This window comes from Hypomesus nipponensis, chromosome 9 (assembly GCF_054491055.1).
Source record: "Hypomesus nipponensis isolate SF chromosome 9, ASM5449105v1, whole genome shotgun sequence".
Lineage (NCBI taxonomy): Eukaryota > Metazoa > Chordata > Actinopteri > Osmeriformes > Osmeridae > Hypomesus > Hypomesus nipponensis.
Genome location: NC_140369.1, coordinates 12,419,118 through 12,442,129, shown reverse-complemented (window position 1 = coordinate 12,442,129; position 23,012 = coordinate 12,419,118). Strand labels below are relative to the sequence as shown.

Sequence of the window (23,012 nt, the reverse complement as noted above, 5' to 3'; positions counted from 1 at the left end):
TGATTATTAATCAGATCACACATCAATTGCCAGAACCACCAAAGAAATTTAGCCTGTAATAAAACTGTCATGTGTGCTGGTATAAAGACAGATGTTGCCAGTTGTGTGATAACATAATTAAACTGTTCTGTGAGGGATTCCATAAAATTATTCAAATTGGACGAGCACTATCATTTTACCAATAAAGCAATTTAGGGCAATATGCAGTGTCATAACACTGATGTTATCCGCTCCTCCAGATTTTCCAATAAGTTTGAGCCAGTACCAAGCCCCATCTGACAATATGAACAGTTTACAAGCAGATACCTGAGAGCACTAAAAGATGCTGGAGACACAATCCACAACATTACACACACACACACATACACACACACACACACACACACACCGCTAGCCACACGCAGTAGACTGTGGCTCATTTTAACATGATCCTCTCCAAGGATGTGTGTTTGTGTGTGTGTGTGTGTGTGCGTGCGTGCGCACAGCTTCAACCCTCAGGAAGGAAACACACTGAGAGGATAACACGCCATAGCCCTTGGACACAAACCACACAGAGAATACTGTCCTTTATCCTCGGTATTAGATATGCAGCGCTGAACAGATATACTGCTAGGGAAGAAGAATAAAAAACATACTGACAATAAAGTGAATTCAATTCAAATGCACAGTGATAAGACAGCGTTCCATGTAACACAGGATGTATTTCATCGGAAAAACTGCTTGTGCTCCAGCAGCCCTGGTCTCCACAGTCAAGTGCACCCAATCAGCAGAGATCTGCTGCGTGAGAGCTCCTCGGGCCCCACCTCCGACTTAATGCTGTTAACCTCTCTCATTGAGATGCCGTCAGGTCTGATCACTGGTCACACAGCTGGCCAGGCCACAGCCACCCCTGGCGGAGTGGGAGAGGAGACAGTCATGTGATGCCGAGGCTTATCACTTAGCACTGCCTCCTGAGCTGCACAGAGGGCGAGAGGCAGAGCGAGATAGACAAGGACAGAGAGAGAGAGAGAGAGAGAGAGAGAGAGGGTGAGAGGGAGAGAGGGAGACAGAGAGAGAGGGTGGGGGGGAGTGAGAGAGAGAAGAAAAGTGAGAGAGAGATAGTGAAAGAGAGAGGGAGAGAGCAGGACAGAGTCAGAGTGAGAGTGAAAGAGAGGCCAGGAGAGAGAGAGGCAATAGAAAGAGGGAGTGTGTGTGTGTGTGTGTGAGCGAGAGAGAGAGAGAGAGAGAGAGAGAGAGAGAGAGAGAGAGAGAGAGAGGTAAAGAGGGGATTGAGGGTACTGTAGATGAGATGTGCATCTTTACATCCTCAGTGTCCAGAAGGGACCTTGTAAGATTTAAATGATGCAAACACACAACCTGTGCTTGCTCAGCTCTTTCAGCGGCTGTACGTGTGGAGCCAAGGTGTCGCTCGCCACACGCAATGCTACTGACGCCTTTTACTGTGTGTGTGAGGGAGAAGGGGAAAAACATTCAGAATTGGTTTGCCTTATCTTTCGATTTGTAACAAAGCTGTAAAGCACTTGTCTGACAAAGACGGCAGGATGGATGGGCCTGCAATAAAGGACGAGCAATTATCCATCGCTGTTGTTCTTTTTCTGATGATATTGTTGCCGTGTACAGTATTTGCGTCACTTGGGGAACGGGTGGCAATTCTTTAGGAATCTCTCCAACTTGATTAAAAGGACACTTCTAAGTAACAGGATATTAATATTTAATACTTCAGTTATATCATTTAAACCTCTTTCTAGCAAAGGAATCGGTTGCTTGCTTAAACATGCGAGATACAAATGCACTGCCTAAATGGACCATAAATCATCACGTCATACTGATACAGTATGTTTTGCAGACTAGTGACAGATTCAAACCTTTCTGTTGATGTTGCCTCTGTTATGGTGCATGTGCTACTAAGGACAATATACCATCCGGTTTCACAAAAAACAACAATACAAACTGAAAACCCACATAACCTTCACATAGCTATTGCACAAACGGACGCACTTTTAAAGATTTGTTTTTTTTCTTTATCACAGCTCGGATCTTCACTTCCTCATGAAAGACGTAGCAAAAACCACAGCTTCTGCTCCAAAAGCAAGAGTTAAAAACACAGACATAAACAAAGACATACAGTGTTAGAAAAGGAGACTTGTTCCAGGGTTGTGTAAACAATACCCCGCATTCGACATGTCCCCATTTGAATTGTCATTGTCAAAGTATGACCTACCATAGGGGAGCAAAGGTACTGAAAAATGTATGTTCAATCTGTGACACATGTACAGGAGATGGGTGTATCTTCTATATGAGGGTTGCATCAAAATAAGTAAAGAAATAGCACAAGGTACTATATCATCACTTTTCAACTTGGATAAAAGCTTGCCAGGAAAAGCAAATACAAAAAAATGTCCCCAAAAATTGCTCTAATCTTAAAAAGCAAGATAGGGAATCGTTACACTGCCTTTCACCTGATGTTTGACTTACTAATAGAGATGTTTAAGTCAAGCTTATGGTCCACTTCCCCCAATTCTGACTAGTCGGCAAGATAAATTCCCCTGTCAGAATCAAGATGATCAAACAGATTACAATTATTTTATCCCCCATCTTTATTAATGAGCACTGTCTTTCATGGTTATGTTCCCTAATAAGAATAAATGATATGCCACCACCACATTTGTTGTTCCCACTGACTCAGGGGGCTCTAATATATTTGCACTGAAAATTCTAGATTGATTTTAGCATCACCAAAAGGGAAAAAGTGACTTGGATGTTTCCATGAGAACAAAGGAAACAGAAACCCAGTTCTCCTTGTCAGTTAGCCGTATATTAGTGCAACTAGCAAATAAAACTTAAAAGACAGACTGCAAAATGCCACAAAAGTAAAAGTTATCAAGTAATTGAGCGAAGATCTTAATGCCCAAGGGACAATTAACATGGTTCATGGTGCATGAGTGAAATCTTGGGTTAGTCTAATGGGAGAATAAAACGACAGGCGCCTTCTCAGGAATCCTCCACTGGTAAGTACCCTATCAAAGGAGAGTGCCAGGAGCTCCAAGTGAGACATCTCGTCCTTCATCCCCAACCATGGACCATTTATCACACGCAACAATTAATACACCAAACGCAGTTTCCAGCATCCACCGTCTGTCACAGAAATTAACCAAGGGATTTGTTTCACAGAGGGCTAAACAGAAAACAGGTGCCACACTGAAATGAAGAGTTAGAATGGTGCTGTGATGGTCTAACCCGTGTTTACTGGAATCTAAAGAGCCAGTTTGTCACTTTCTGTGTCGAAGATGCCTGATCTTAGAGAGTAATCACTCGGAGCAGATGACTAGGAAACGGAGGCTGTCCCTGAATGTTTTTCTCCATGCTAGGGAGGTTCTCTTTTTTCCCCCTCTCCCCTCGGTGTCAAGTGTGCATCCGTGACACATTAGACTCCTCTCTCTCTCCCTCTCTCTCCCCATCTTTCTCTTGTCTGCCTCACATTGATCAAAGTTGTAACCCCTGTTGTCTTTGCAGAGCGAATCAGAATGCGCCCCTGGCAAAGAATGAAGGAAAAGTCAACAGGAATTAAGTTTCAGTGCAACTGTTTACTCAACTGTGGCCTGCAGTTATTGAAATTTTATCCACGGTTTTGTGTGACTACTGCAGTAATGAATTCAGCATGGCTGTGATTTTCTCACTGACGACATACTTGTTTTAAGATGGAAAAAGATGGGGAGACGACTGCAGTGATGGAGAATAGATAGAAGGGACAGGCAATCTGGATTAGGCCTTCGGGCCTTGCAGAGTGACTGAGGAGCTGGACAGATGTATGCACGTCCAGTTGGATATTCTTAGTTTTTTTTTTTTCTGCTCTTCCCTGATATTCAGTGAACTTTGCAGCTGGGTGAATCTATCAATTAGACCTACAGTACATACAGTATTTGTTACAATGCATGATCATGTTATGTAGGGGCAACAGTCACCGATTGACATGGGTAAGAGTACAATATGTTCCCACAAAAGAAAGATGTTCTTCAGAATCGTTCTTTTCTCCATACAGATGTTGACAGATCCAGCGTGACAAGAGACAGCACCTCAGAGCCTGCGCAACGTCACCAAACAGCTCCTGACAGCAACCACAGTGTTTCTGCAGGGCCGAGATAGCATGAGACGCCCTGATCTTTTCAATGTTGTTTCCTTAGACACAGTGTCGTGTGGCACACATAACACTGACACCCACAGAAAGAGCTTGTCTGTTTGCTTCAAGTCTCAGACGGCGCAAATGTTTTGGGCTTCACTAATAATAAAGCTGCCGTGTTTCCCTGTGCCTTATTGGTTGGACGTAGAGGAGTGTGGCATCCGTTGGGAAGGTTGGGGCATGTTTACAATGAGCTAAAGGAAAACCTGTCATCCCATTGGACGCCACAGCTCTCTCTCTGTCCCCACAATCCTGCGGCACCTACACACTTAAAATATGTTCAACTAACAGAATAAATATTTCACCAAAATGCAGATGATGCATGCTACAGTAAACACGTCCGAAACCAAACACACAATCACTCAGAGAGCACTTCTCCTTCTTTAAAAATTAAAAATGCCCTTAATATACATAAATAATAATAATAATGTGTTTATGTACTAGATGTACTTTCGGGTGAGTATAAAATATTAACAAGCACTTTGCGGGGGATTGGGGATGCTGTTGACATGGGCTGATGATGCCAGGTGTGAGAGGAGGGGTCTGGGTGTACCTGGTGCTGTTGGAGATGAAGGAGGTCAGCGGCCGTCACGTCCACAGACGGAGTAGCACTCTCAGGCCTGGTGTCCCTGCCCTCTCTGGCTCCGCCCTCCAAGTTCACTGCTCCGTTTTGATTGGTTGGGCCGTTGTTTGTCGCCTCCGTCCCAGATTCTTGCATCATGACTTAACAACCTGAGAGCAAAGAGTTGGAGATGCAGCTGTTAAAACAAGCACACGTTTCAACTCTGGCCCTAACTGTAAACACATGTCATAACCTTCCCATATAATTTCCCTTTTATTACAGGTTTTCCTATTGGTTCATGCCCGACTGTTTCTTGTTTGTTTGCTTGCACTGTATTCAGTGAAGCAAACGCACGCACACACTCTAATTCCTTCTCTTTCCACTCAGTAATGAACTGCTCTTTTGTTTTGTCTTTCCGGCACAGATCCTTTGCAGATGACATGCCGGTGCTGGGTAGGAGGAAGGAGTACAGCTCAGGTTCTGTTTGTGTTCTCCGCTACAGGCGTGTACAGGGGAAACCAGCACACATCTGAAAGGAACCCAACCTCACTGAGGGAAAGCAGAGGAGCCCAAGAAAACACTCGCCCTCACAAACAAAACACTTTCTATGGAAATGGATATATTTACTCGTATGGTCCCAGAAGAACCACCGCAGAATGGCTTTTTAATGGGAAACAGGGCAATGGTGTGGGCCTGCCAAAGGATCTCCATGAGAAACATCCATTTTGAGACCGAGCGAAAACACGCAATTCCTAAAGGGGTGCTCAATTAACACCAAAATATGGGACTGAATTGAAATAGACCCTAGGAGTCCAGGCAAAAAGATTGTCTGCAATAATTCAATTTCCTTAGAAAAACACAAACAGAAACAAAAGATGTACACTCGTGTGCATATGTTTTCATATAGTACATGCTATAAACTGAAAGCCCAATGAGCACATAACAGTCAAGCTCAATACTTAAAGAGCCACATAGCCTAATGCCATTGTCAATCATTAATTTCAGCTTTTGGGGCAATGACAACCCAGACAGATACACCCTCATCCCTCTGCCCTCACTCCCCTCCATCTCTCAGGGGGTGAGAGCCAGCAACACTGATGCTTATCTGAAGTCTATATTCCTGAAATCAGCGGTGAGATTTACATCTATTGTGTTTATCACAGGCCCCACTGGTGCGGCGCGTCTAGTCTACCAATTCCAGGGCAGTTAATGAAGCTGACCAAGTCAGGCAGAAGTAAATTAACCTAGCTGATTAATTATTTATATGAAGCAGAATAAATGCCCTTAAAACACTGGGCCTCATCATGAAAGAAGGTAAAAATTGAACTAAATGCAAATTTATAGTGTTGCATTAAAGCCTTGTAATAGGAGGGCCAATACGTGTTAATGTGTGCTCAGCTAAGGGCCAGCGTCTCCTAAGATGTTCATCTAAACAAGACCCAGACCCAGACTGAGACACTGCAGGGCCATGGGAACACACCAGCACTCCGACAAATAGGAAATTGAGGTTGATAACATGTCACTCCATCATTTCTTTTTAGAAATAAGTAACACAATTATAAAAGAAGAGACATAGTCCGTCTTTGGTATACAATGAAGCTCATGAATACTACTTTCAAACAATGGGTAGGGGTGTAGTGCCACTGGCACCAGTAATAGAACTGGTGCCAAAACTGCATTTCACAATGCTGTTTATCTCTCCACTGTAGAGTAGGGTGTAGACGTAAGCTCAATGCAGGCAGTACATCCTGGTGAGTCATCTGACAAGGTGGCCAGCACTGGTTCAGTCACAACGCCCCCTCACTCTGGGCCTGTCAGTTCAGCTTGGACCCAGGCTCAGGGCCCTGCTCACTGGTCTCTGGGCCTCATTCGTGGGCTTAGCCCCCTCTCCCTCCAGACAGATGTTGACCCTGCTCACCCCTCCAGTCTGGCACAAACTCCCTCCATAATGGGATTTTCTAAACAAGGAGTGAGCATGAGGAATACTGTGGGATGGGAGGGAGCCAGCCACAACTACATCTACAGTTCTCGCTCACACACACACACTCCCTTTCTGAGACACCAATTAGAAACACACATTCTCAGGCCAAATGAAATGCAATTTGAAATAAACCACATGCTGACGTTATTCACCCCCACTTCTTATTCAAATAAAAGACATCGAGTTGGGAAAAAAAGGACTGTGTTTTCTTTCTTTGTTTTTCAAAGCTACATAAGAGGGAGAAAGTCATGGCTATTATGCATGCACTGTCATTCCATGCAACATTTTCATAATTATAACAGAAAGGCGTAAATTTCTGAATGCATGGCATCTCCAAAAGTAATCAGGAGAATGAGCCGCAGGGCTATTTTAATGTATGCAAAACTAGTGACCCACAATAAAGGAGAGGAAGGCTACAATGAATGCAAAGTAATGCGCGCATGCTTGGAACCGGCACTGATGAGGGACGGCTAAAATTAACACCCAATTAATTTTCGAATTGACAAACAAATGAAACCCATAAATCTACTTTCTCATTAATTTTACCGCCGATTCAAAGCTGCAATATCATGAGCACAAAAAAATTGGAAAAGAATGAAAATGGGAAAAGTGCATTATCCATCATAAATATCAACCAGATAGGAAAGAGTCTTATTAGAGTTCTGGTGATAACAATGTTAATCTGTACAGCACTGAAGCATGGACAGTCTGATGTTTCAGGCTCAGCCAACTTGATAGTTCATCACGTGACTGGACTAGTATTTATTTTCTGTTTGTTTGGGGGTTAGCCCTTGTCCATGATGACTCAAATAGCTTTGTTTTTTCTTTTTTTCTCTTTGTTCCATTTAAACACAGATCCATATTCAGTGGTAATTATGTGTCAAATGTCTTGCTAAAGGTACTGTACTTAGCAGGGGTTTAAGCATACTGTGCGCGGTCATGCATGCACAAACAAACACTTATGCATACACAAACGTGTCAGTGCACACAACACAATCAGACACATGAGGGGGCAGCCAACACTTTTTTTTGCATAAATAACAAAAACAACAAAAACAACAAAACAACAAATAATGGAAATTCCAGGAGATTAGAGAGAGGCAACAACAGCCCACAGGCTCTGCTGTTGCTCATCAGAAGACAGGTATTTTGGGTTGAAGGAGAGCATCTGCTTGCGAAACCAAACAAGTGTTTGGAAGAAACAGTGGATCATAAAAAAGGTCAGTTTCTGTTTGTTTATGTTTTGTTGTGTTTTCACTTCCTCTAATATGTGGGGTACAGTACAAACAGAGTCACATGTATTTCCCACCTGACCACACAGGTTCAGGGCAGTAGGCACGTACAGTTAATCAAGCCTGCCTCTTGTCTTCCAGGCTTCTCCTTCAAAACATAGAAAAAAAAATCCAATGCGTGTCCCCTGTCATGGACACCTGGAATCCAACAGCTCAAACAGTCAGCAGTCAATTTAAGGTTGGGTCGGCCTCCACAGCTGTGCCCTGACCCCTTCTCCATGAAATGTTTTTCTTTAATGCTCATGACAGTAAACCTTCAACGGCCACCTGCTCCGACACGCATAGTTCTCACACAGCCCTTGTTTACACATGCACACAACAAAAGCACAGCATTCTTGAGAAGGAGATAAAGACACACAAAGAAGAAGACAGAGGGGAGAGGTGTACTTTGGGGCTGGTGTTTAGGTTAGGCTTGGTTGCTAGACTAGACAACACAACAGCCTGTACCAAGGTGTGACTGCGCAATGCTTCTTTGGTTAGCTTCTCAAGGCTCAGAGAGTCTGGAGCTCAGCTGTGTTTTGGCTTGGTTTGAGGATAAGCCTCACTGGTCCATATCATCTTGTTTACAAATAGCCAAACACACCCAATGTTCCATGGTCAGACTTTTCTCAACACCGGGGCCATCCTTTTGTCTTTGAGAACACATGACAGGACAGAGCGGAACATGAGCCTGGATCCTGGATCCCTTCCCTTGCGTGTCCCTTCAATGTAGGGCCTCCATAAAGCAGAGACGTGTCGCTCAGAAGTACTGCCACAATCAGGGCTCGCATGGCACTCAGCGCAGAAGCCATCGCCCTTCTCCGAAGAGCAGAACCAACGTCTGGGATGACATTCCGCCAACGGAGACTTCACGGTGAGACCAAACAACCCTCTAATCTCACCAGCCACTTCAACCAAAAGTCACAGATAAGCAAGGCATATCTCAAGACTACTGTGACAACATTGTAGAAACAGGCCTTCCCTCCACCGCCACCCCCCTCCCCGCCCCCCGCCCCCCACCCCCTTTCTCACCGAGACACAGAAGCTTTTTAAAGTTCCTTCCAGACCTTGTAGGGGATAAGCGACCACTCAGAGCAGCAAACAAAGCAGCTATTTGTTTAATAAGTGATTGCTGCCATGGCTACAGTAAACAGGGGGAGCAGGGTTTGTGTTTATGAACAAACACATCTCCTTGCAGGAGCAATTTAACATTAACCAGGTGGAATGATCAACAGATTTCCTAGGTGACACTCAGGGCAGGCCCAGAGTAAACAGGCACTGGGTGGAGAAAGAGGCCAGACTTTAGAGAAGCAAGGTCGATGCAAATGCAGCCCAGCTAGAATAAACAGCTAGGGAGGACTGAAGACAAACAAACAGTCATTCTCCTGACATTTGAAGAAGCATTAGGGTGGTGTGTTACAGCTGCTGCCGGCCACCATGAATGTGGACAAGGTGGGGGTTGCTAGGGTGAGGGTGGGGTCGGCCGTAGAGGGTCTCCTGAGCATTAAGTCAGGATACTAAGAGGAAAGACACTTTCACAGACCCTACAACCCAGTGCCTCTTCAGAACACTACAACGAGGAACTTGTCAAACTTGTTAACCATTTACAGTCCTCAATTATTCAGCAACTAGAGCTTGACAACAACAAGGGATGACGAGGGCTTCTGAGAGCGTCTGTATATAGGGATAGATAATATGGTGGTGTTCATTTGTGTTCAAACAGTATTGTGAAGGTCTGGAGTAAAAGAAATGCCTGAAAACACAACATGGCTTCAAATGTCAAATGTAACTGTTTGTTCTGTTAATTCATTTTGGTGCAACACAAAACACCAGAGCGGAAAAAAAGTAACAGTTACAAGAAGCCTTACATTTACTGGAGTAAATGTGAGTAATTTGGATGCACACATCCCCTTGAGCATGAATGTTTCATGCATACAACACTTGCCATCTGCTGGGTTGAGCCAAGACACTGAGGTCTCCCCACCCTCGTGCTTAGTTGTCTCCCAAACCAACTTTCATACTCATTTTATATAGGCCCCAAACCCATTTTCCCCCACGTAGAATGATCTTAAAGACCAAACACATATTTATGACACATTGAGAACACTGTAATGGGATCCTCAAGCGTGAAATCTAGATTCAGATGTATTACAACAGAATTGACAGAGAACAGGGCCTTGACATCCCAGTGATAGCAGGGATGATGATTCATATGAATATGAACCTATTATCACGCTACTAGCTGAGGTAAATGAACAATAAGGATGCTAGCAGAAAGCAGACACTCCAGTGGAGAGGGTAAGTAGATCTATAATTTTAGGAAATACACAAAACAGTTTGTCTTCTTAGCATGGAGCCATCCCATATACACCGAACGTACAGTCCTGCTGTGCATAGAGAATGACTGAGCACACCAAAGTAAGGCAGGCCATGGTATTTTTAGTGCAACCACGGCCGATAGAGACTGCGTAAATAGAGAAGTCTAATGAGTTTCCAGCCACTTCTACTTGAATGGAATAGTAATTCTAGGATGTGGAGTCTGTTTAAAGATAGTCCACAACACCTTCTTGGGACAGTCTCCTTCATTTGACTTTAATAATCTCCCACACATGTGGCTCATGCCGATTAACACGACAGCAAGAGGACAGACGTCAGGAGACGTGGGGCCTCTTTTCGGACCCGGCTGTGGCGATGCGTGGGAAAGGCAGGCCTCGCTCCCCTCAAGCTCATCTTACCAATTAGACCTGTCAAACACACACGCCGAAAGAAAAACACAGACTTCAATCTCTCTGCATCCTATGGGATCTGAAAAATCGCTTATTGTTTTAACATTACTTAAAGTGTGTCATATATTTTTAATCATTTTTTACTAGAATTCATGCAAGGGCTATTCCCATGGGGGTGTAAATGTGGACTTATGGAGAGAGGAAATGTGTCAGATGCATTTTCCTAGGGAAAGGAAAGTTAGCCTTTGCGAACTTGTCTAATTAATACTGTGAGTCTAAACCAAGGGAGGGCCATATTATTAGAATCACTGTCATAAGGGGTAACCTACCCAGTTGTACACCACTGCATTGAGGCAAGCCTAAGCTAGGCCTCTTGCTAGCATTCATGTTGGAGAACGTGGCTGACACTTTCCATTATAAGTAGTAATACAGTAAAGTATGTTTAAAACATTGTCAGTCACTCGACCACCACCCAACCAGATAGAAATAGCCCGGATGAAGGATGAAGTCAATGGATCGGCATAACCCCTGCCATAGATTGAAAGTTTCCCTTAATATTTAAACTGTGTTAAATCCAAGTCTCTCTGAAGATTACAATACCCATCAGGTGTCTGCCAGCCAGTCCCTTTGTTTGGATTTAGTCAGATAGAGATAAAGTTAAGCTATTGATTGACAGACACAATCATTAACCTTCATAAACAAATAATGGTAAGGAAATATAATGGAAATTTTACCTCTGTAGTTATCTTGGTTGACAAAGAAACTTAATATTTAACTTTTGCTAAACATGTGTAAGGTAAATAAACAATATGTTAAAAACGGAGATCAAAATGGTAGTGTTTAAACCAACGCTAGCCATCATTTATCCTCAGATGGCAAGTTGCAGGTTTCTCAGCAGATTCAAATAAAGAAAATAAAGAAATATCATATTTATCTTAATTCTCTCTAATGAGCCAAGATGCTGGCACTAAATTCAACTAGATGAGGTTGTCAGTCCATTCAACCTGAATCCAATCCAATAGTGTAGAAAAATGCTGAGAAGCTAGTGTTATCTTGACGTTAACTACACAACATCCATGCAAGCACATTTGTTAATGACCTCTTCCAACTGATTGGATAAGTTATGGATCTTCATTAACCAATCAGAATAAGGAACAAAATTATAACCATTTATTTTGGCCCCGGAGGGGACTAACCGGAGACCCCTCCCACAGCCTCCTCCTCAGGTCTTCCCAGACGTTAGTGGGGTAGTTTGTGCCTAAGAAGCGTGTCATTATTTTAAAAGCCCCTGCTTCCCAGAGAGAGAACAAGGAGGGTTAAAAAGGAGGCTTACTAGCCTTCCATTAAGCAGTTAAATTGAAGGTAAAGGGCGCAGGGCTAAATACCGAAAGACCTTGTATGAATCTCAGCACTTTAATGGAATCAGGTTTTAACAACTCTTTTTGGTTAAATACAGCCCATGTCAGGAGGATGCGTCCAACTCATAAAGCAGCACAATGACAATGTACAGTGGCACTAATACAAGGACATAGTTCATCATGACATTTTCTGCAATTCCCAACTGATTAGGGTCATTATGTTGGAGGTCTGATTTATGTTGTCATTTCCTCTCACCGATCCTGCATCAATGAATCTTAATGAATTGGTAAATAAGGGTGAAGATTACACTCTGTGACACTGCAACATTCCTCACTCTCAACGGACGAGATTTATGTAGCCAATTAGACACTAACAGAGAAAACGGTCCGGCAGAAAAATAATATTCTTTATGGTACAAAATGGAAGAGCATTCTTGCTGAAGGGCAATTGTACTGTCAGTGTTAAGTCCATAAAATATTTCCGCAGCCTTCAAAACACAAAAGGAGTTGTGCGTGTGCTGTTGAGGCTTTCACGAAGGGAAAAGTTTACATAACGTAAGGTTGTGCAAAAGAGTTCAGCTCTGAAATTTGCTGAAGACCTTGGTGTTCACAATCAACCTATTCATGTGTTTGATCAGCATACATCCACCTTTGTGTGACAAACATGTTTACCCTCTCAGAGCAAACACCAGGCAATGAGAGAACAAGAGTTGGTGCTTCTCTAATGAAGATACAGCACCTTTATCTGAATAGGCTTTTTAATCTGCTGCATAAGCAGCAGTCACCTTTATAGGATTATGAAAAGCAAGCCAACAGAAGCAAAATCATTTGGCATTGAATATGCCATGGCGCTATCTCAATTAGCATCTTGTACTGCAAGGTAAAGGGGGTTTTAAGAGTCAAACAGCCGGTAAAACACATACAGCGGGCATTCATCTTTTCAAAGACAAAATATCAAAATACAATCAGTCCTTTGAAGGTATCTATGATCAACAACTAACAGGAAAGGCATCCGGTATGATTGTGGGTTCAAACGATTCCTGGGACATCATTATTGTAGCTCGGTGTTGGCAATGTATCCGTTTTTTGGATGAACATGGGTGGGGGCAAAAATACACATGTGTTTCACTACAAAGACTCCAGAGCACCTCTACTTATTAATCCCAACTTCTTAAAGGAACACTCAGAGTGATAATGAGGCTCTTTATGTATTACATATTGTGACTAGATTTAGTGTAAGCAAGCAGCTCTCAACATCAAACAGGCCAGGCTGCTATTAGGCACAGGGCTGAAGGATGCTGCTGTGTGAAAAGAAGTGGAAAATTAAAGCTGAAGCAGAGCAGGAAGAGCTTAATTTACAGGCATGTACAGTATGCAAATGAGATTACTCTCAGCTTAACTGCATCATTTATGTCCATAATAACAGCATCATCATTACGGGGCTCAAATTAAATTACACCGTAATTAGCATATCAAAGTGATTGGTTAAAGTTTAAAACAAATACCCAATTTTGTTAATGATCATCTGTAATCACCGTGTAGACTCCAATGAAAACATCCAAAACAAATATGTGTTTTGGAGAAGGGGAGGAAGATTCCTCCCCCACCCCCGGCGACAGGTCTGTGACTGTGTGTGTAATTGTGTGTTTGTGTATGTGTGTGTGTGTGGTGAGGGGAGGGAGGCGTCTTACCTGGCAGGCTCCACACACTCAGGTTGTATTTCCCAAACACTATGAGATCAAAGATCCAATTTCCCACACTTGCCACTTCTGCAGTTCATCAATGAAATACTTATCACTTCACACCCAATTCAGAGCATTGCACTGGGGCTAAAGGCTTAGAGAAACGTATATATTTTTTATATTTGCCTGTCCTGCATTTCCTCTGATAAACATGGAGAATATTAAAACCCACACCCACCACCCCCACTAAGCAGTCCCTCCATTTCCGCAGGCCTCCGACACAAATCATGCACACCTTATTTATGTGCCCATGTCTAGAGGCAAAAGTCAGTCTCCATGTCATATTTCTCCTGTTTGATACACCGCTTTTATACTTTCACGTCCTCACATTATTGATTTAATTCAGAATTTATGATGCACTACACGACTCACAAAGTGAATTCCGATGCCTTAAGTTTCCAACATAAGTCAATCTCACCTTTTCCCCTCAATCACCCCCTCCTCCCCTCAGTCACCCCCCCTCCACCACCACCACCACTCTTTTGTCCCCCTGTTCTCTTCTCCATCCACCCGACAAAAGAAGGGAACAGCTAGCAGTGTACACTATCAGAAATTGACTCTTCAAATTTTTAAGAAGTGGCATTTTACTTTATTCATTGAGAAATCCATTAAAGGCCTTATTTCTTGGAAGTATGTAAATGATGTGCCTTTCAAGGTAGAGCTAGGGCAAATCCACTCCATCAGCTAATGACGGCCCTCATTACATGCAGAGAGGCTGGCTAATGAAGGCTCCGCGGCCGGCCGATCCCCTCGCCCAGCGTAAAGCCCTATGAAATGCTAATATCTCACTTCTAATTAAAGGATACTAAGTCCAAATGCACCTTCACGGCCAGTAGTCGGCAACATAAATAGTATTTTTCTACACTAGATGTGCCCGAGCAACATCCCATTAATTCGCGTTTAATACCCCACTACCCTGGCATTCCTTAGTGTTTTCTGGACTGCTCTGCAAAGCTTCATATCGGAAGCAGGCACAAAATTACGGTAGTATTTGGGAGGGTGCATTTGTGCTTTTCCTGGTGCACCCTGTGACATATGCATGTGTCATGAGGGAAAAGGTCAAAAAGAAGAAAAAAAAGAGAAATGCGCCTGTATCAACGCTGCACCTGTATACATTTACAATGTTTACACATGTCTCGCTGTAAATATGTTGACAAGAAAACGTGCTCTCCTTCTCAGAAACTGACCTTGAAGTGAGTCAACAACCTCTTCACAAAGTTCATTAAAGTCAGATAGGCTGCAGAGACATGCTGTTGCTTTGTTGGATTTAAAAGCATGACATCAAAGCCCAAATGACTGAAAAATTATACCTGAATTGGTTGAACAGTCGTGTAATAGGACTGTGATAAAAGAATTCAATTAGTTCAAGTATGTGATGTCAAACTGAAACAATCCTACAGACTATGTAGCCTATTGAAACAATTTACTTTCAAATTCTACGCAGTAAATAGAGTGAAAAAGTAAGGCCTGATTACACGGGAACTACAGTTGGTAGGCCAAATTCTCCCTGGGTGCTAGCCTAATGTATCTAGGTTCTCCAAGATACTCTCCCTTGTACCTACAATGTCTACAGCCCAAAAGGATAGGTCCGTGAATAATTACACAAAGCTAACCTTCCAACACAGAGTGAGACCACATTACCCTCTCAGTTATAGCAATAGCATAGCAATCAGCACCAGGTGGTTGTAGTTTACATATTGAAATAACATTGATTCAAATCATTCAGAAAACTTTGTTTAAAATAATGTTGAGAATTATTTTTTACAAATTGTATAATACTGTACCTGTGGTAGACATCTACACCAACTTCAACTATTAATGTCACTTGGAAACTAACCAACAACTTCAATATACAGTTTGTATTTTTCTCAACTGATCCTTTATCTTAAATGCATTATAACTTCAATCCTACTTACAAACCGTCAGAGTGAAATGGATGCATTTAAAGGTCAATGTTAAGAACATATCACATGACATCTGTTTGATCCTGGCCCAAGTATTTTCCCAAGGATTCCTTTGCTCTATCCTGTGTAAATCATGGAGGCTGACCTTCAACATTCCTCATGTCCCATCTTCCCATTCATCCACAGGCACAGATAATACTGGGCAAATATCATAAACGTGAGGATTTTAGGATTGAGGTGAGGCTACCAACACTGTTAACCAACCAGGGAAAAGAATCAGTAGGCACCATATTCCACAATTGTCTAATTAAACTCAGTTCATAAGTAAATACCAACAGGACAAGCGTCTGAAAATCCCCTGTATACTAAAATGTTTCATTTTATAATGACTTAAATTGGTCAAAAACATCAGAATAGTTTTGTGGATACTACTCCATCCCCACCCCAGGAGTGCAGCTGTTTGTATACCTCAGCTCTCACTACGCATGTACTGAGGTGATCTCATCCTAGCACAGGAAGAGGCCCTTCAGTGTCAGTGAGACGTCTCCAGTTCAAACGCTCTCTGGTGGAGCAGAGCAGAGCGGGGCAGGGCATGACCTGCAGCTGAACTGGCCTGTGCTGTGCTGCCCAGACAACAGTCACACTAAACACAGCTCTCTTATCCACCCTAATAAATAACTAAACACAGCAAACGGAGACACATCAGTCAACCTTTGCTCTGTTAACAGAGCGACATGGACAGCAATGGATAGAGAGATAAAGAAACAAATAAAGCAACACAGGAAAAGAAAGGAGATAGACAGCAAAAAGAACAAGCAGAAGAAAGAGGCAGTGTGAGAGAGAGAGAAAGAGAAAGAGAAAGAGAGAGAGAGAGAGCGAGAGAGAGCGAGAGAGAGAGAGAGAGAGAGAGAGAGAGAGAGAGAGAGAGAGAGAGAGAGAGAGGGAGAATGAAAAGGTGGGGGTGAATTGCAAGGGCATGATGGGTAACAGAGGAGAGAGGATAAATATCACACACAAGCCTGAGCCAGGCACCATGGAAGATGGAGTATTGTAAAGCTGTGAAAGCTAGGCCGTTTTGCCGAGCTGTGACATTTGTTTCTTATTGTCTAAGTGGCAGTTAAAAGCGTCTCCCTGCGAGGGCCCCTTAGCTCTGTGCTTGCCTTCTTTAACAGGGAGGTAACCATATTAGGACGTGTATGGTAAAGTAAACAATAACATAGTTGCAATGAGATGGAAATTTTTCAGCTAATGGTGTTTGTCATTCCTGTTTTCAGCTCTCTGAACAGCCCTGTACTTTTTCTCCTTAGCCAGGGAGACTTTGTTTATGAAAACAACGTAGGAGCCAAGGCTGAAACCGGTGCAAAAACACTGTAAATAAATACATGTTTAAAAATGTCTCTGCCTTTCTTATTCAGTTACATTAAATAAACCCACATTCTGAATGAAAAAGCTCTCCACTTTCTTAGGAAATGTTCCACTTCATATGTATCTTTGAGGGCCTTATTTTAATTAAACATTTAACTAATAACTTCGAACTATTAACCATTATTTTAACTGATTTATTTGATGATTCAACAAGAGGAACAAGAGAAAAACCTAATTGGCAATTTATCTATGATGTTAATTAAGGCATTTGGCAAACTTGCAGTTGAATAAAATGAAAAGGGATCTTATTTGATATGTCTGGGTCGGAAGGCTCTGTTTCTCACTAATCTAAATGGTATGTAGAGTGATGTAACACTATTTTAGTTTCTGTTTCAGTGGTCACTTGTTCTTGTCTCCTTGCCCCTATTTATTTGACTGTGGTGATGACTCCATCCCTTTAAAAAGTCCTTAAAGACATTTCCACCATTTAATTTACACTTAAACATGCTTCCTTAAACTAATGATGTTACTGTAACCATCTGCCAATCCATCTCAATTCCCAAACAAACAACAAACTCAATGGGAACATAAACAATTTAAGGTTTCTTTGCTTACAAAAATTCAAAAGGAAGTTGCAATGTGTCTAAAACTGTACTTTCCATACGTCAAATGTCTTTGTAAAGTTCTCCTCAGCCTCTCTCTAGCAGTCTTCTCAGCCCCTCTCTTAATCTCACACTGAAAATGCAAGCTGTTTATTTACGCAGGGTTGAAGCCATTCCATTAAGTAGTCACACCAGGTGCGTCATCCCTAAAAGGGATTTGTTTTCTCAAATAAATGGAGAAGAAAAGTACTGCCTTGAAGTGATAGTGACTGGGAGGTTAATGCAGCAATGTCAAAAATGTACAAATAAGAACCAAGATCATCAACTCAGTTTGGTGAACATTTTGAATGAGCAGGATTGTTGTTATTATTATCAGCAGATGTCCCTTATGGTGTAAAATGAGAAGACATTGATACTCTTTTTTTTGATGGAGCAAGCAGGTTTGTTTAACACACCAAACAAAGATCCTAATCATAAATAATTCCGTATGGCATTTACTGGTCTCAACATTAACAGAACATACAGGTAGTTTGTCGCAGAGATTTTAAGACTTAAAGTCATTCAAACAGATTATTTCGATTTCATCTTTTTAGTGCAGCGATAACAGGTCAGAGTCAAAACCTTGCAGAAAAAAGCCTGGCAGGATTTGACACATTCTCTCACTTTTGTGATTTTCTTTTCATCTCTCTGTAAGACAACTCATCTGCGGGTAGAATTTGCTTACTGCTGTCGCCTCAGTCAATCTCACACAAAGACGCTGTCATGTTAGCCGGCAGCACCTGGTAGCAGGCTGACATTATCAAAGGCCTTCAGTCTCTCAGACAGAACTGAGTTTATACATCCATCAATATGTTCCAAACCAAAGAAGAGAGATGTCTGTGTGATGCTGATAGAAAAATAGATTGAAACTTGCCAAACACATTTTCCACCCAAAAAGGTATTTTAAGTAGCTTCAAGATAACACATCTGTGATAACATTATCTGTACAATTCTTTCTACTTTACAAGAGAAGATAATTCACATGAAAGTGCAGGAGATGCAAGAGAAAAGAATGCTGCTGTGTTCACTGACATACTGTATTCAGAATAAGCCATACATTTACCTGTGCAACCCTGTTTAACCAGACAATAAAGAGCCAAGCTATCTCCCAGAACCTGTTCAGATACCAGCTGATGTGTGGTGGAAGCAGTGCATCTGATAGAGACAGAAGACAGGGGGCAGGTGAGAGTGTTTAGAAGGCTCTGTCACTTCCTGTGATCTTGATAAACAGGAAAAAAAAGAAACCCACTGTTGCCTTTTATGTTGGTCTCCACTGTAATGTCTTTGTACGGATGATAACATTTCATTTTCCAATAGCAAAAAAGGCCCAGCAGCTATTTTGTCTGTCACAGTTTTTAACTACAGCACTACCCCGGCTCAGAAAGTAGATTAGGGTACTTACAGAGCATGAAAAACACAGTGACAAAACTGCTAGTGGCAGAAACGTTTAACTTTCTTGTTAGCAATCTCCCCCATGTGGCACTTTAGTAACAGCAAGTTGTTTATTATGTTCCGTGCTCGGCAAAAGCGATTAAAGGAACTCTTAAGAATCAAAGTGTTATAAATGCATGGAAACACAGCCAGCTGTAAATGCCACAGAATTAGAAGCTTACCAGCCCTAATACTAATACATGGCAATTTTCAGCTTGATGCTGATATAAAGAAATTACTTTTTAAAGTAAGCAATAAACGCAGTCAGGGGAACTATTATTCTAGCCTTTTTTCTTACTAACATAAATCTATGTGCGACCTTTCTTAGGTCCAACTCATGAATTCACTTGTTTATTCTGAATACTCCCATAAAAGCAGATTAACAAAGTAACTCTAACTGCTTAACTCAAGTAATCTAGTCTCTGATCTTCAGAGGCATTCTAATAAACACTATGATGAAGAATAAGCAAGAAACTGTTTGTTGATATGTACTTCCCTCTGTTATAAGGGTTCATGAAATTCAAATTTGAATTCAATTCAAGTTCAAGGAGACAAGAGAATGCAAAAGCCACCCACAGAAACCATACCAATTTGGGCTTCTAAAAGAATCATGGAACACAAGTTTATCAGTTTAGTTTTATATAGTTTTACATTAACTAGAAAATGTGCAACGAGCATGTTCTGCACATATCACTATCAAGCATGAGTTTGCCATCCTTCTTACTGAACAATCTGGCCAAGAGCCATCTTCAGCATAATCAGCCCCTTTGTCTGACGGCTTTAATTCTTAATCCCCAAACAAATAATGAAAAGAAGAGCATGTGTACGCACACATATGCTTATTCAAATGCATGTACACAGGCACATACACACACAGAAACGCGTAAAGTAACGTGTTTCATTTGTGAATAGCAAGAGCAGCCCTACCGTATTAAAGTCTATTGCACTTCAAAATGGCTTTAAAGACTGAAGCATGTTAATCCTATAAGCTGCCACAGGGATTTCAGCATTAGCGATGCAATCAAAATCGCATTGGAAAGTTGTGTTAATAATTAGGATGATTTTGGCACATTAACGTTAATTACACAATCATCTGAAAGATTTCAGGCTGATCTTACATCTGGAATAGGCGGCTGAGGGCCAGGAGAAACTTTGATTTCTGAGACTAGGCAGAGAATGCACTCACAATAAATACTACGGTGGTGTCTGCCCTCTTTCTCCACATCTCTCCATTCCAAACGTTGAGATGATTTTATGAATTAAAAACGAGCAGTAAGTATGATGACCAAGCAGAGATGCTGAGTCCAGACAGTAAACAAACCAGCTTCTCTGACACCATGTACCCCCTTTTTATTCAGATCACACAAATATAGGATCCTGCTCAGTGGCCTTCTGACCGGATGCAAAGGAACAGCTCCAGCTGTAACTGACCCTATTGCCTTTCCCAATAACTCTCCTTTACAGAGCACACACAAAACGATGCCCCTTAGATCAGGTTTCCAAACACAACCACAGGAGAATGGAAACTCACTGTGTACATCTCAAGGCGACGCTAAAGACTGTGTGGGCCTATACTGAGAGAGGAATACCTCTCTTCAAGTCACAACAAGATATTTAAAAGGGCTGACGGTGGTTTACGGTCTCTCTGGTAACCAGTGCCTTCAGCCATGAGCTCAGGGCTGTGATGGTGAAGCCCGTCGCTGTCTGCTCTGCTGGGCTGTGAGAGACAGAACACAGACGTGCTGCTTCTCTGAAGCCCACAGCTCCTGACGTGTTAACACCCTCGCTCCGCCCCACTGGACTCCACAGCCGGGATGCTCTCATCCTGGGCCCCAACGCTCGGAGATACGGAGAGGGGTGTGAGGAGAACACACAATGACCCATCAAAAGTGCCAGAGAGCCCGAATCCGTGAAGAGGGAACAGATTGGTGTGCTCTCCGAGAGTAAACACGTGTGTCTGTCCAAATAATCAGGGACAACACTACTAACCGATTCCATGCAATGTCTCCTAATCCTTATAGAGTCAGAGAGAACAGAAATTGCGTTCCCAAGAAACTTGCGTAGTATGGCTCACAAGGGAGCCATCAACATGAACTGTATGTCCATGTATGTATTTCTAAACCAAACTTGTCTGAAACGTGCACACCGCTGTTATGTGGCCCTTGTCATATCTGATCTCACTGGAGGCAGAGGTCCACTGAAAGGTCACTGTCTTAGGACTCAGTGTTATTATAGAGTAATGTCTATCTGCAGCATACAGCAGTACGAGGCGCATTACAGCATTGCCATTACGTGCCACTTTAGTTTTTTGGATTATTCATTTATCAGACTGCACCCATCTATTTTACCTAGGAGGAAACCAACAGGGAAACTAGACAAGATTCAGTTATCCATTAAGCGGGTTCAATACATCATTCAACTTCACGTTGAGAAAGTACACAAATGAATAATCGCATGTTTACCTTCTACAAGGACTTGCTTCTTTAAAGCAATCTTCAGTTCCAGCGTTGTGACTTCAGCCTCCTAGCCCTGTAGACAGAGACAGGGGAGTTAGAAAATGCCACTACTGCCCTTAGCCTATTAAAACGAAGCATTTCAACTGCATTGCAAAAAACAAACATTGGTAGGATCCACATTTTCTGGAAAATGATCACGGCGTCAGCCGATTCCACAAGGAAGCAGCAAACGCTCTGTGGCTAGCTTCACCTGTAACTGCTCCCGGACACAGGGGTCATACACACTTCACTGCCCAACAGTACGCTCACTGTAAACCACATCTTTACATGTCACTCTATATGATAAGAGCAGCCATTCTGCAGTCAATAAAACAGAACAATGGAACTGTTTAATGAACATGGATATTGCATTTGCTAAACACAAACGCATTGTTATATTTCATTGTGAGAGGGTAGTTGGAGAGGGCTCTGCCTGGTGGTGAACACACCTGTCCCATCCTCACCAGGCCTCCCCTGGGAGCACCCTGCTCAGAATGCAGCCAGCACCGCAATCCGAGCACTCAACCCCACAACAGAAAAAGAATGAAAAATAGGAAGAAAAAAAATCTTATTTTTATGGTAAACTGAAAAGTGACTATGGGGCAATAACTCCTGAGCATTTGAATAAAAGCATTAAAGCATATCCAAATATGAAAAAAGACCTGCTCTCCCACACTGTTCTTTTGTGCCGTTTACATTTGCCAGTCAAAACTGAGGCCAGGCTTTAACGCAGGTTTGAAGTGTTTATCTAAAGCAGCCTATGGGTAGATAAAACACAGGAGCACATGTTGCCCAATTTCATCATTAATTATCTGTTAAATGCCCTTGTTGAAAAGTCAACATTAAACTTACTCTGAACCCTTTTGCGGGTCGAATTATTACCCAAAATTGACCGTTCCCACACACCTCTATTATTCTGATTCATTACACTTCAATTAACATATCATCAATACCATCGTACATCAATAGAGTGGCGACAAATGACAGATATTTTCTGTTTTAAACTACTAAACATCATTAATCCCTATCACCTGAAAAGGCCTTGGGAAATAAATGAGTTTACCCAATGCATAACATCCATTTAGATAAATGTTCCATCACTTAAACGATGGAAAAAAGGTGTTGGGAGGGGGGAAAGACAACAACAGAACTATAATAGCAGCTGTGGGCTTATTCTCTCCGTGATATAATGTGCATCTTGTAATACCTAAATAGATAATTGTCTCAATTTCCGACTGCACGTGGTTGTATTACTGGCATTTAGAGCAGTGGGGGAGCAGAGAGCGCAGGGTGTGGATAAACAAGCTCACGCTGCTTTGCTCAGTTGGGGGAGCAGAGCCCATCACACATTCCCACATT

The 23,012-nt window shown here is 42.2% G+C and overlaps 1 protein-coding gene across 10 annotated transcripts in view; it reads right to left on the bottom strand.

The window, feature by feature from the left end:
• The window catches only part of foxp1b (forkhead box P1b), a 129,530-nt gene that overhangs the window by 67,977 nt on the left and 38,541 nt on the right, over positions 1–23,012 (bottom strand). For all 10 annotated transcript variants that reach the window (XM_084704634.1, XM_084704624.1, XM_084704625.1 and 7 more), the window contains 2 exons: positions 21,621–21,687; positions 4,731–4,909 (listed from right to left, as the gene is read on the bottom strand). In XM_084704634.1, coding sequence (XP_084560760.1) covers positions 4,731–4,898 — 168 coding nt within the window. In that variant the 5' untranslated portion in view covers positions 4,899–4,909; positions 21,621–21,687. The remainder of the gene's footprint in view (positions 1–4,730; positions 4,910–21,620; positions 21,688–23,012) is intronic.